The sequence below is a fragment of the Thunnus albacares genome, chromosome 4 (assembly GCF_914725855.1).
Source record: "Thunnus albacares chromosome 4, fThuAlb1.1, whole genome shotgun sequence".
NCBI lineage: Eukaryota > Metazoa > Chordata > Actinopteri > Scombriformes > Scombridae > Thunnus > Thunnus albacares.
In genome coordinates, this window is record NC_058109.1 from 34,329,000 (window position 1) to 34,342,157 (window position 13,158).

At 38.1% G+C, this 13,158-nt stretch overlaps 1 protein-coding gene across 1 annotated transcript in view; it reads right to left on the bottom strand.

The window, feature by feature from the left end:
* Positions 1 to 11,449, bottom strand: part of LOC122980788 (copine-9-like) — a 166,977-nt gene extending 155,528 nt beyond the window's left edge. The window contains exon 1 of the mRNA XM_044349128.1: positions 11,037 to 11,449. Coding sequence (XP_044205063.1) covers positions 11,037 to 11,113 — 77 coding nt within the window. The 5' untranslated portion in view covers positions 11,114 to 11,449. The remainder of the gene's footprint in view (positions 1 to 11,036) is intronic.
* Between the last annotated feature and the right edge of the window lie 1,709 nt (positions 11,450 to 13,158).

Here is a 13,158-nt window from a genome sequence, read left to right on the forward strand (position 1 = left end):
GTTTGCTCACTTGTAGACGTTCAAACTATTATTCTAAGCACTTTTAAGACTTCTTGTCCATATTGGCTTACCTGACCTTGGAAAACAGTAGCATGTCAGCTTGAAAGTGGACCTTGAGTTGATGTTGTTTTGTCATCTGTCAAATGTAAATGTAAATAGAAAAGGTACTGGTACTCTTTTAAAGCCAAATCAAAGATTTCTAACTTAGGAATCCTCCACTGGGTCTATCAAAAACAGTCACTATAGCAGACAGCAATGTACACCTGAGAGAAATATGTCATTTTGTTACATCAAGTCCAACTGAAATTAAATTGCATGATTTTTGCCTGCTACTTGTCCTGTACTCAACATTAAGAAAAAAAAATCAGAAATCAAAAGGGGAGAAATTTATATTTTATATGGTGCCCCCTATTTTTGCCTCAATTATTAATTGAATTGAATCAACAATTAACTGAAACTAAACGAATATTGTTTTTCTTCCTCTACATAGTTGGAGAACTTCTTTCCATAGCCAATCAAATCTTTGTACAAAGGAGTAACATCAGCGTTTGATCAGTCACACTGAGCCTGATAGCATCCTGCTACACAATAACCCACATTATCTTTCCCGCTACTTACTCTCCTTATCTAACAAAACAGCATGTAAACATACCTGCAAATGTCAGTTCTGACCTGTTAGCTGGTGTGGTCCTTACTCTTCAGTACCACTGCTAACAACACACTGTCTGCACATGACTTGTAGCTACAGCATAAGTTTGTTTACTTTGTCTCTGTTCCATATGGTGTAACACCACCACTCTGGCAGCCTGCCAGCTGCTGTCAATCAAACACAGACACTGACACACCCCTCCAGTTGGCTGAGACAAAAAGGATCATTGCTGATGTTTCCCTAAAGACATATAATCTTATATGTAATAATAATAATAATAATAATAATAATAATAATAATAATAATAATAATAATAATAAAAGCTATTAACAATAAATTCAAAAACACATTGATATTATTTTTGGGTGCAAAAAGGGATGACTAACTCTAATTTCAGTTGGACTCAAAGAACATCAACAGTGATGGTAGTTGATGTAGATAAACTGACTTCCTAATTCAAGTTTTTGAGTTTTTCAGAGCAAAAAGCTTTTTATTTAAACTTGGAACATTGTTGAGCGTCAGTGGAGGCTTTCCTCCCCATGCTTTGTAGTTTTGTAGTTATTTTTTTACTTTTTATATTGGTGTAATATAACAACAAAAAGACATAGAAACATAAGACAAGGCAGTAGGACAGTGTCAGAACATAGAGACATTAAATACAAGGCAACAAAACAGTTTACATTGAACTGGGAGGCTGAGTTTGACAAGCTGTAGTTTTTGTGACGTGACATGTAGGGTTGGGTGAAGTATGTTTGTAAAGGGGAAGACAAATGAGAAGTAACAAAAAAAAGAGAAAAGATACAAAGTGGAGAGAATAATAAATAAAGGTAATAATAATAATTAAAGCTGCAAGCAGTGATGAACGGGCCTTTGCACCTCACATGCGTCAGAGGGAGTGGCAGCCATGGTATCACTACGGAGGTTGGTTGACATAATTTAATTTGATAATGCTGCCAGATTGAAGAGTATCCTGATAATGACTGAAGCCTGAAGAAACCAGAGGGTTCATAAATTAAACTTAAGAATAGTTTATTAATGTAAAAAAATAGAATAATGTGTAAACATTTAACTTTGCAAACATGCTTTATATGCCCAACAAGTTAGCTTGCCTCATAACTTTTTGAAATAATGTAAATAAACTAAAAGACTGTGACTACTATCACATCAATTCAATTCCATCAATTCCTTTGGCCATCTCTCAGTTTTAGAGGTAGAAATCTGAGTAAAAAGTGCAAAGTTGAAAACCAGCCATTATGCTACATCTTTCCTCTTACCTCTTACTTGTTTTACCTCTTCATTTATTCATAAAATTTTACATATATGTACAAAATTTAGTAGGCAGATATAACATCTCCAGACTCTACAAAAAAGCCTCTTGGAGCCTAAGTCCAACAGGAAGTCAGCAATTTTGAATCTACTTTGCATTTTTTTTCACAAAGTGAACCCATTGACAGGTGTTGTATTTTAACAAACTCCTCCTGGAGATTTAACTCAAGTGACTTCAAATTTGGTAGGTTACATCTAAACAACTTTGTGGTGCTAAATTGCAACGCTTTTTAGTTTTCATGGAACACCCTTGGTGTGGCATGGCATGGTGTCAGACAATTTTGCCCAAAACATGGGGCATTAAACAGGAAGTTGTTGTAACTCGTCTGTACATTGTCCAATCTGCCCCAAATTTCTCATGTTTGATTAGAGTCCAGGCTTGAACACATCTACAATTTTGAGTCATAGTCTTAGTGCCACCTACTGACAATAGGAAGTTGGCCTTACATGACAAATGTCATGATATACAGCAACATGACATATAATTAGTGGGTATTCTCTAGCACCATATAATGGACACAGGAAGTGATAGTTATCTCCTACATGCAATGTCCAATATTCATGAAAATGTATATCCATGTCAGGTGCCCTCTGGTAAATGTATTCCTATATGGTGTTGCTCTGCAATAATAGCAGTTCGCCTGCGGCATAGTTCAGCTGTGGCACACCCTGACATACGTGCGAAGGAGCGAGGGCCTGATCATTGCTGCTTGCAGCTTTAATTCATTTTATTATTCATTTTTATTGACTACGTTATTTTAGTTCACATTTCACTAGATTCGCTAGTTTTCTTTATGAAACAACTCTAGTGTCAACGGGTAACTAGCCTTTCATTGCTACTTCTGCATAGTTTAGCAGTTCGCTTTGTGAGTCCACAGTCAAAGAAGCCTCATTAAAACGATGATGTGTTTTGACTGTTCCGCAGTTGCAGACAGAATGTCTCTACTAGAGAGAAGTGTCCGTGAGTTAAAGCAACTTTTTTGAGTCAAGGTTACTTTAGACGTGACAGGCATTCCAGCTGTAGCCTGCTAATGTTAGCACTAGCGTAGCCTCATCGGCAGATGCAAGAGTTTGTCCCTCTTCACCAGCCTGGGTTCACGGTTTACCCAGGGACAGACTCCGACATAGAGACTAATCTGAGGGTTAGGGGTAGGCGCAGTATCATCATGATGCTTTGTGCCCCTCAATTCCACTCATTTTTTTCCTCTTTTCCAGAGGATATCCACTTTCTTCACCAGTAACTCAAACAATGCTTTGCAGTAGGAAATGGGCGTGTACTTTGATGTGCAGGCCAAAAACTGCAGACTGACTGGCTGTTTTTGTGTTTATTTCTGCTATGTGATAGGCTGTTAGATCTACCCATATCGAGTTAAAAATGTCAGAAGTTTATCATTATTATTGACATAACTTTTATTGACTGTTTTATTGCCCAGCCCTATGTGGATACACATTTTCATGAATATTGGAATTGCAGGTAGGAAATAACTATCACTTCCTGTGTCCAGTATGTGGTGCTAGAAAACACACACTTGAACCAGATCTGAGTGGTCATTTGCAGCTGCCTGCCTGTCTTACAGTGATATACTCATTCTGTATACAGACGTGACTCTTCCCAGCTCTCGCCTGATTCTCATTTCCCTTTCCCACTTGTGTCTTATCCATTTGAACAGAAACCTCTGTGTCAAGCATCTTAAACTGAATGGGAAAAGCAATCCACCTTATTACCACCCGCAGTGGCTTTGAGCTACAACACGAAATCTGGGCTGTTTGAGAATGAAACCCTAATGGAAAAAAAAGAGACGTGAGAGAATAGATCCACTGGGACATCATGTGCATAGAGACAGACTGATTTATTTTTCCCTCAGGCAAATCCTCCTCATATTACAAAACAAGTTGACTTACTTCAAGATCTAAAAAGCAAGTTGAAGCAGCAAAGTCACACAGCAGTGGTGACTTTTAGAAATAAAGTCACATATTCACCTCCAGATAACCTCCCCTGACAGTACGCTGACATCCACGCAATAATGAGACAGTGTGGCTACATGAAAGCTTTTTAAATCATCCAAGTGTCAAGTATCTGTCAAAACACATGAGGCACCATCAGACAGGTAGGGGTTTTCTAAGACAGGGGGTGATGAAAGAAGCTGAGTTGGGAGGATGGTGAGGATGCAGCAGCTCAGATCAGGCTGAGTTCAGAGGTTGGTTTCTTGAAGAGAGGTAGAAGTTGTTAAAGATCTGGTATAATGGCCTTTTTTGATTCATTTTTAAAAATACTGAGTCTATTTTAAACGTATCTGTGGAATTTTATTCACCAAAAGTTTAGATTTCTCTAAATCCATCTTTCCTTACAGCCCAGATTCCCCTCTGTCCTCCAACAAGCAGCAACCTCCAAAGCTGAAAAATGAAGCTAATGTGGAAGTGCCAAAAACTGCAGTTCCTTGAATGGCCACATGAGGCTGTCTCCAAAAGCGAGCCATTCCCCATAGATAAACTATGTTAAAATGCCCAGAAATAAACATGTTTACAGCCTGGTACAAAAAATGGTTTTGGTCTCTATGGCTAATTTCCCCATTCATGACAACTGCATAGGCATAATTCACCTGTTTAAATTTTATTACGCCAACCGTTGGCAACCAGGTGGCTTGCTTCAGTAACCAGGCTTCATTAAACCCTCTTTAGCTCCACCTCTCTGCCCATTTTGGATTAACTGGGAGTTAGGCGGAGTCAGGCACTGCCAAGATGGTGACTGCCAAGATGAGCCGCCCACTTTGAGTTTCAAAACTGCTCTTCAGAAACTAATGGGTGATGTCATGGTGGTTGCAACCATAGTTTTTACAGTCTTTGTTTCTGAAGCTATATACATGAAATCTGCATTTTTAATGACCACCTACTCCAATTGGCAGGAGGTGTGGCCCCCACCTTCAGCCCCAGCCAATCGGAATACTACCTAATGAATAATGCAAGTTCCCTCACCTTTCAGCTGGAGATATAAGTCCGTATATAGCGGTCTGTGTACTGGACTTACGAGTGCACACGTTTTGAAACTTCATCCAAAGACTGAAGATGAAAAAGTAGAAAATCCTGCGGCAACAATCCTTGTTCAGCAGTGGCTATAAAATGTGTGGACCACACACACCACCACTCCCTGATAATGGAGGGAAGATTGTTTCCAAAAATGAATTTCAGCCATTCCTGAGGTAAATTTCCATCCTCTGGAAGGCTATAAAGACTTTCTAGTGGCTGAACAACCAGCAACACTTCCAGTGGTCCTGCTTTGGTCCTCATCCAACTGCAATGCAAACTCTACAGAGGTTACAGCAGGGCTGGGCTCAATCTAAAGCTTGTCTTCCTGCATATTTGATTTGACTTTCTGGTGTGACGTAGTAACAGGTCCCGCCTCAACAACACTCATTCTTGAGCAGCAAATTTCAAAATTTCAAATGACTTAAAAAGACTAAGGAGATAGAATTGAGTAATCTTACAGCACAGGAGGCCCCACCATCATCCTAATCCATCCCAAACATCAGTTTTCTTGTTTCCCACAATACCAGCCCTTTAAGATGAGATGGAGTAACAAGATCATCACAATGCAATAGCACAACATCACAGTTAGAGTCCACCTTCAAAATCATACAGATGGTTTCTGTCACCAGAGATGTTTGACTCAGTTGGTGATACTTCTCATCTCAAATCATCCTCAATGTCATTAGAGAGCTGTCGCCTAGTTATACATCATATTAAGGGCAGAACAGTTTTATATCCACTTACTCCTTACAGTCTGTAAAGTCAATTACAAAATTTACAAAATTAGCCAGCCAGTACTATTGATTAGACAACATTATTTAATGAATTTACATTTAATCAGGAACCAATTACCTCAACAGGAAAAGAAAGCCAAACTTCAAGAACAATTAGAAGCTAGGAGCAATGGCAGTTGTTTGTTCTATAAACCATTTCATATAAATGGGCCTATTCTAAATATATATAAACTTTAACATTTTCATGATATCAGTATTACTGCCCTCCTTGTCCATGATTCAAATGGTGCACCCACACACAAGAAATTCATGAATAAATAAAATCAGCCGATCAAGGAGTATTTGCAGCCTCCCATGGTTATTACACATATCATTTCAATGTTTTATAATATTATGAACTTGTCATTGTCAGCAGTAGCCCAATTATCCAAAACAAAATATTAAAGCTGCATTCATTAATTTTTTTGTTGTTTTTTGGCCAGTTGGGTGCAGCAGAATGACATATTTTCAGAGTACAAAGTTGATATAGCTAATGTGTTAGAAAACCATTTTATATTTACACATCCAGCAGATAAGAAAAAACATTATCATTCAATATTCCCTCTCCTTTTAGCTTTGGTCTCCGCCAACTCCTGCAAAAGAATATCTTGCTCTTGAGCATCTACTGTAAAAGCTTCACTATGTTTAGTAAAAGCTTCACTATGTAGCAGGTAGTGTACAGTGGGTTTATCACTGAAAACAGCTGCCTGCTGCTGCACGAAACAAGGTTGATGAGCGGTGAGACTGATGCAAACAGTAATACCAAAACAATGAGCTGAAAGACGCTAAAAGTCTCAAGAAAGCTGAGGGGAACTGAAACCAAAACAACATCATTTCACATTACAAAATTAATGTGATTAATGTGCCTCAAAATTAACTTGTCACATTAAAAGTGTTGCTCATACTTTTTGAATAGAGGATCTGTAACAATCAGCATTCACTCACACTGGTTTACTTCTGCTTTATCCAAGGGGATGTAATTATTGTATATGGAATTTAATAAAACTATGAAAAGATGAACATTCACTCAAATAATATGCAGTGATAATGCAGCAGCAGTGTACAGTCAAATGAGACAAAAGCTAAAATAAACAAAGCCAATTTTTTGATCATTTTGAAACTAGTAGTCTTCATCTTCCCTGCCTTTTTGCCACATTACTGCTTTTCTTGGTGCATTACCAACACTTACGGATCAGTGGAATACCCAGTGCAGAAATGTGTATTCTGTATGTGTGCATGATACAAACAGAATGAACTCACACTCCTAAAAGCATTTCTCTGTAGCACTACAAGGGGTTGAAAATTCCACAGGGTATCTTTAAGATATCTCACCTTGTTGTTGTCATCCAGTATCCCAGAAAGAAGTGCCATCACATGACCACTTAAATTTAATGTTTACTATATAGGCAGTGTCTTCCAAGGCTCAGTCTAATGAGGTGAGTAGTGCTTCCACCTAAAACCGATCACTGAAAAGCTGAAACTCCTCTAGCTGTCAGTGTTTTCTTCAGAATAGAGTACATAATGAAAACCCAGAAATCTCAGCAGCATGCAGAGTAGGCCTTTCTCATGACAGACATTTTGACAGTGCAGGAAGTGCACAGGTGTCAACAATGCTGATGACGGCTCGTTCCATTTCAGTGTCCCAGCAAGTCATGGCAGTGAGCCAAAGTAGACCTTTCTCACAGCAGACATTCTGACTCGTCATAGCAGGAAGCACACCAGGTGGAACTGATAACATTAACAATGGCTCTGTTCCACTCAAGTGTCCAAGGAAGCCATACTGGTGAACCATCATGTACTATACCAGGGTCATGAATCATTAAAAACTAAATGGGATTCAGTCATCATTAATGGCATTAATTTCATCTGTGCTTTTCCCACTTTGACATGTCAAAATGTCTGCTGTGTAATAATAAAAATCAACAAATATGAGATATTTCTTGACCCTGGAAAGTATTTGTAAATATAAAAGAATTTTAAGCTCTCAATGCTGGAGGAATTGTGGTGAAAGTTATGCATATTATTTACATATATTCTATTCATACAAATTCTGAAACAAATTTAGGTTGGAAGGATTTAAGTTTATAGATTTTTTTTTAAAAAAAAACAACATCTGTATTCAAAAGCAGAGCGTATTAAACTTGGAAAACCTCCAACTGGACTTAGTCAAGATGGAAATTATTTACTTAGAAGCCAAAAAATCACAGCATTGAAGCAAATTACAAAAGGTGGAAAAAGACCAGACTCCAATTTAATAAAATGTGAAAGTATAATTCAAGAAGTACAATTTATGGAGACAGTAACTCACAAAATAAGAAATATGGAAGATGTGTTTGAGAAAAGGTGGACTTTGAGTGATGGGGAATTATAACTACATCATCAGAATGTATCAGAAGGTTATTTACCAGCTTGTCCTCTCTTCAAATAGGCGGGTGACCATGTTACTGAATATCTGACTACTTCCTGTAATTAGTATGAACATTGATGCATGCATACACACATATTTACACTGTGTGTGAATGTATATGTATGGGTAAATGTATATATGTATGTGAATGTACATAAATGTGAACAGTATCCAACTTGTGTGTGTTTTGTTGTTTGTTTGTTTTTAGTTCAGCTCTTTTCTTTTTCAGTGATTTATCATTTTGATTATACATTTTCCTTATCATGAACTGTACATGTGAAAATAATTTTGAAAAAATAAAGCATAATAAAATGTCTGCTCTGAAGAAGGTTCGTAGCAGGACCGTGGATCTGGATCATTATTAATGTTATTAATTACACCTGCCTTCAGCAAGTCAACATGTCTGAGAACATGAGAAAAGCCTGTTGAGTCATTGGGACTGACTGATAACACCTCTCTCTCTCCTATTTTCACAGCTGACATCCGAGTGATCTGCAGTGAGGATTCTTCTGGGGTTCACTGAGCCAACCCCATTCTGTCAGTGTTAGGGAGCTGAAACAGCCCCTCTGTAACCCCTCTGGACTAGCGGGGCCAGGGGATACAGGGGACCAGGAACAGCTTGTCACAATCAGTAGCTTCAGGCTCTCTTAGCATATAGGCATGACGCAGGACATGGAAATGCTTTTGTCAGAGGGGACACACCATGGCCATTATTTCCAGGTCTACCAATACACCATCTCAGGCACAGTGCCAGTGGGTCCCTGGTGACTGTGACCCTAATTGTCTTTTTATATTTGTACTTAAAGCAGCATTAACAGATTTTGTTCATGAGACTGAACCAAAACAGTAAAGTTATGAGCCATAAACCCCAAAACAACAAGCTGAAATGCTAAAATGCTTTGTAGAGCTGAGGGAAACTGCAGAGTTCCATAATAATTCTCTGTGGTTCATCACTACAAGCAACACTCTTTCATATTTTACATAGTCTAATAGGTAAATATTAGTCCAACTTTAAAGCTGTTGCACACTGGATCCATCATGTTGGTTTTCATGCTGCTTAAAAAAAAGCTAAGGAAAGTACTAGGCTCACTAAATCTTGGCAAGGCAACAAGAGGATGGTGAGTTTCACTGACTGTAGGATAACAATGTTTTAAATTAATTTACAAGGACATTACATCTTTGTTGTATAGGAGGAAATTCAGAAGAATCAGCTTCAATAGTTTTTCCATTGCACAAAATTACACGTTTGGTGTGCAACAAGAAGCCTGTCTCATAGAAATTACATTTATATACAACTAAATTGCAACAGCAAATACTTTTAGAAGGAAACATAATGCTGGCTGAATTACGTTTGTTTCAACACAAAGAGAAAATGTCTTCAGTGACATACATAAATGTAGCACCTCATTCATGAAAAAACATTGCCGGTGAACATAATCCAGGCGGCAATTTTCAATGCAACAAACAAATGAAATACAGCCGTAATTTCTAGGAGACTGGTTGGCAAGAAGCAGCAGAAAAACAAGGATTTACCGTCTCGGTTTTGTGCGTGTAAATTCAGATCTTTATCACAAACAATTTACCAGGTAAAGTGATTTGGTTTCGTATTTGCATAATTGAAGATTTTAAAACTGTAGGCAAAAAATCATAAAGCTGTTTGCCTAATGTAGCTGTGGGGGCTCATTAAATGCTGCTTAGGACCGCAAAAAGGCTTCGGCCAGCCCTGCAGTATACAACTTATTAAGTAGTTGTATATGAATTATATTACTGTTGTAATACTAGTGTAATTTAGCAAGAGCATCTTTCAAGGAAGAAGAGCAAACACGAGTGCTGTCCTGAAAACATACTTTTAATTCATTTTGGTGACTGTTTGCCTTCTAATAGGCCTTCAAGAAGGGGGTCAGAGTTTCTTTAGCTATTAGCAGGAGGAAGAAAGAATAATAACACAAAATAAAACAGTTCCTTCGCCTTTTGACTCCATATCAGGGAATCAACCAACATCTGACACCAGGAACAAGACATTCAGACAGTACAACCTGCTTTCCCCTATCTCAGCTCTCTTTTCATTTCTTCTTCTTTTCAGACTTGATATGTCCAAATAAAATTATACATACATTTTTAGTTGTAGTAGTTATTAAACCTGCATAATCAACATATGTTGAGCTCTTTATTTATTGCTTAAGTGAAAAAATTCTTCCATATAGACTTTGAATATATATATTTTTAAATCAGTCCACTATGTGATAATCCTATAAGTTTCCCCTAAAACAGCCCTATAATTGGCTCTATTCATGTTAGTCCTCTTTTCTAACAATCCTGTTGGAGCGCAGTTTCCATGTATTAGATTGTGCTTGTACGATGAGTTATAGTATTGTTACATTATTCCCATTCGTTCTTTTCTCCTCACGCCTTATTAAAATAACCATTGCTCCAACCAGAACCCTCTCTGTCTTTTCTTTATTATCAGTTGGCGCATTTAATAGCCTATCCACGCATTCAAGTGATCTCAGAGTTGCGCTCTCCGGAGCTCTCCAATACACTCAGAATAAATCCCGGTACTGTTGGTTACTGCACCCCCACGCACTTCTACACCCACAGCACATGCAAATTTCTGCTTAGGAAGAGAAAGAGTTCGTCCGCGCACGTAAAGACCCCAAACCCCGGTTAAAACCGGGAAGAAAAGTATAAGATGAATAGAGAACGGGAGGAAATTACGCACAAGAATATCAGAACCCCTTAAAAAATTGTGACGACAAAATTGACTTCATGACAGAGTTATCCACAAATGTAAAAAAATATGTGATTTTAAAGAATGCTTAACAAGTGAGTACTGGGGAAACATGTTTGCGGTGCTTACCTGCAGGAAACGGTGACTTCAATCTTTGTCGCAGGTACGGTGGAGTTGAGTGGGTCGAAATCTCCTATTGTCGCCATGGCTGAGGTTTTTTTTTTTAATAACTTCTTCTCAATCCTTTAAGTTCACACTTATATTACAGCACTAATTTCCCTGTGGCTATAATTTGTTTGTTCCATCCACCCGAGGATGAGAGACGGAGAGTAGATCGGTGGGCTCCGGTAGTATAGTTGTTGCTGCTGACGGTCGCTGGAGCGCAGTTGAGGGTTAGGAGGCATACCTGAAGATGAGGCTTTCATTCATGGCGAGATGGGGGAGAGAGAGAGATACACCGGAGCGCAGACACGGATCCAGAAGCTCCTCTGCTCCTTATTTCTCTACATCCATCGCCAGGTGGAGGCAGAGACCTCCACAACTTCTTCTAGCTGTGTCTGGGCGCAACTTGTGGTCTGTGTATGGGGGGTAATTAGTGCCACTGAGCAGTAGGTGAAGGAGAAGCAACAGCAGCAGGGGAGGGTGTTGTATGTGTAGCCTATCAATTTCTCTAAAGAATACTGAGCTATTTTTTCCTACTTTTGAGGCAGTTCAGCAGTTGGTTCCTGTTTTTTTTCATGAAAATCAAAAAATCAACTTGTAACTAAGTATACACTATGCAGTAGGTGAATTGTCAATTAACAGGGGAAATGGCCCAATGGGAGAGTTAGGGTTAGGGTTAACCCGGGACTGCAGGATTATCATACAGGGTTAGCCTAATTCTTGATATTATAATTGTGATTATAATTTCAATTTAATAGAACTGCTATTAGGCCAAATACATATTATGTGTGGGGCTATTCTTTTACTGGATTTGGACATTTTGCATTTAAATACTTGTTATTTTTCAAAACACACCATAATTTTGATGGTATAAACTTAGCCTTGAATTATGTAACTGTAGCAGCTGAGCACTTTGAAGTCAGTGCAGGTTAATTTCCTCAATCACAGTACTTGCTCCACTCCCAGGTTACACCAAGCAGCTATAATAAAAACTATATCTATAGTCATGTCTCACCTAAAATATTTTGTTACAAAGGTGGCTTGGTCTAGAGATGTATTTCAGTGGCACAGATGCTACTGAGTGTTCATAGAAATGTTATAGGTATATTATAGGAATACTACAGCCATCAGCATGTCTATGATCCTTTTGCTCTTCTACGACTTCAAATTGTTACTTGTCACTTTGATCATAAAGGTGACAATACTCTATAGAGTATATAGGATACAATATAGTACTGAGTATTTATAGTATATAGTTTTGAGAATATTATAGACCCAAGACAAAACCGACAGAAGGGCTGGATAGAGAAAAAGGCGCAAATACAAATCCATCTGCTACTTCAGTACCAAGGACAGTGCCATGGATTTATAAATATTTCAGTGTCATGGTTGGGGCCATAGATTCTAACTTGCACAAACCTCAGACAGATGAAGGATTAATGAGTGAGGCAGACTAGACTTACATATTCAACTAAACACCTCTGCCCCTACACTGTCTCTCCTACTAGGTGATGGAGAGAGGGGATGGCAGGTTAAAAAGGAGGATGCATTTTTGAATTTTGTTCATGAGGGGGATTGCATCCCCCCTCAAATTGTCTACTGACAGTATGTATTTGAGTATTATAATCAAGTATTTCTTTATGTCACCCGCATATACAGAATGTGAGGGCCTTTATTCGATTCACAGAGCAAACATCGCTGAGTATTTATTTATTGGATGCTTTCCTCTGTGACTCGAATGTAACGTTAATGCATGAGTTTTATGGTACTTGTACTTAATCATTAACATTTTATAGTTTAGCATTCTACTCCACTACATTTCAGAAAGAAATACTGTATTGTACCCATACTACTACTTTCCCACTTGATATCTTGGATACAGAACATATGATTATCTTATAGAATATGATGCATTGTTACAGATTAAACGTTGTACAAATGACTATAGATTATACAAATGAGCTCCATCTTAACAAATAAACATTAAAATGTTTATGTGTTAATGCATCAATAATGATACAATTATATAATAATATAACAATTAGCATTCTGTACTTTTACTTACCAAGTGCATTTTCCTGATGATACG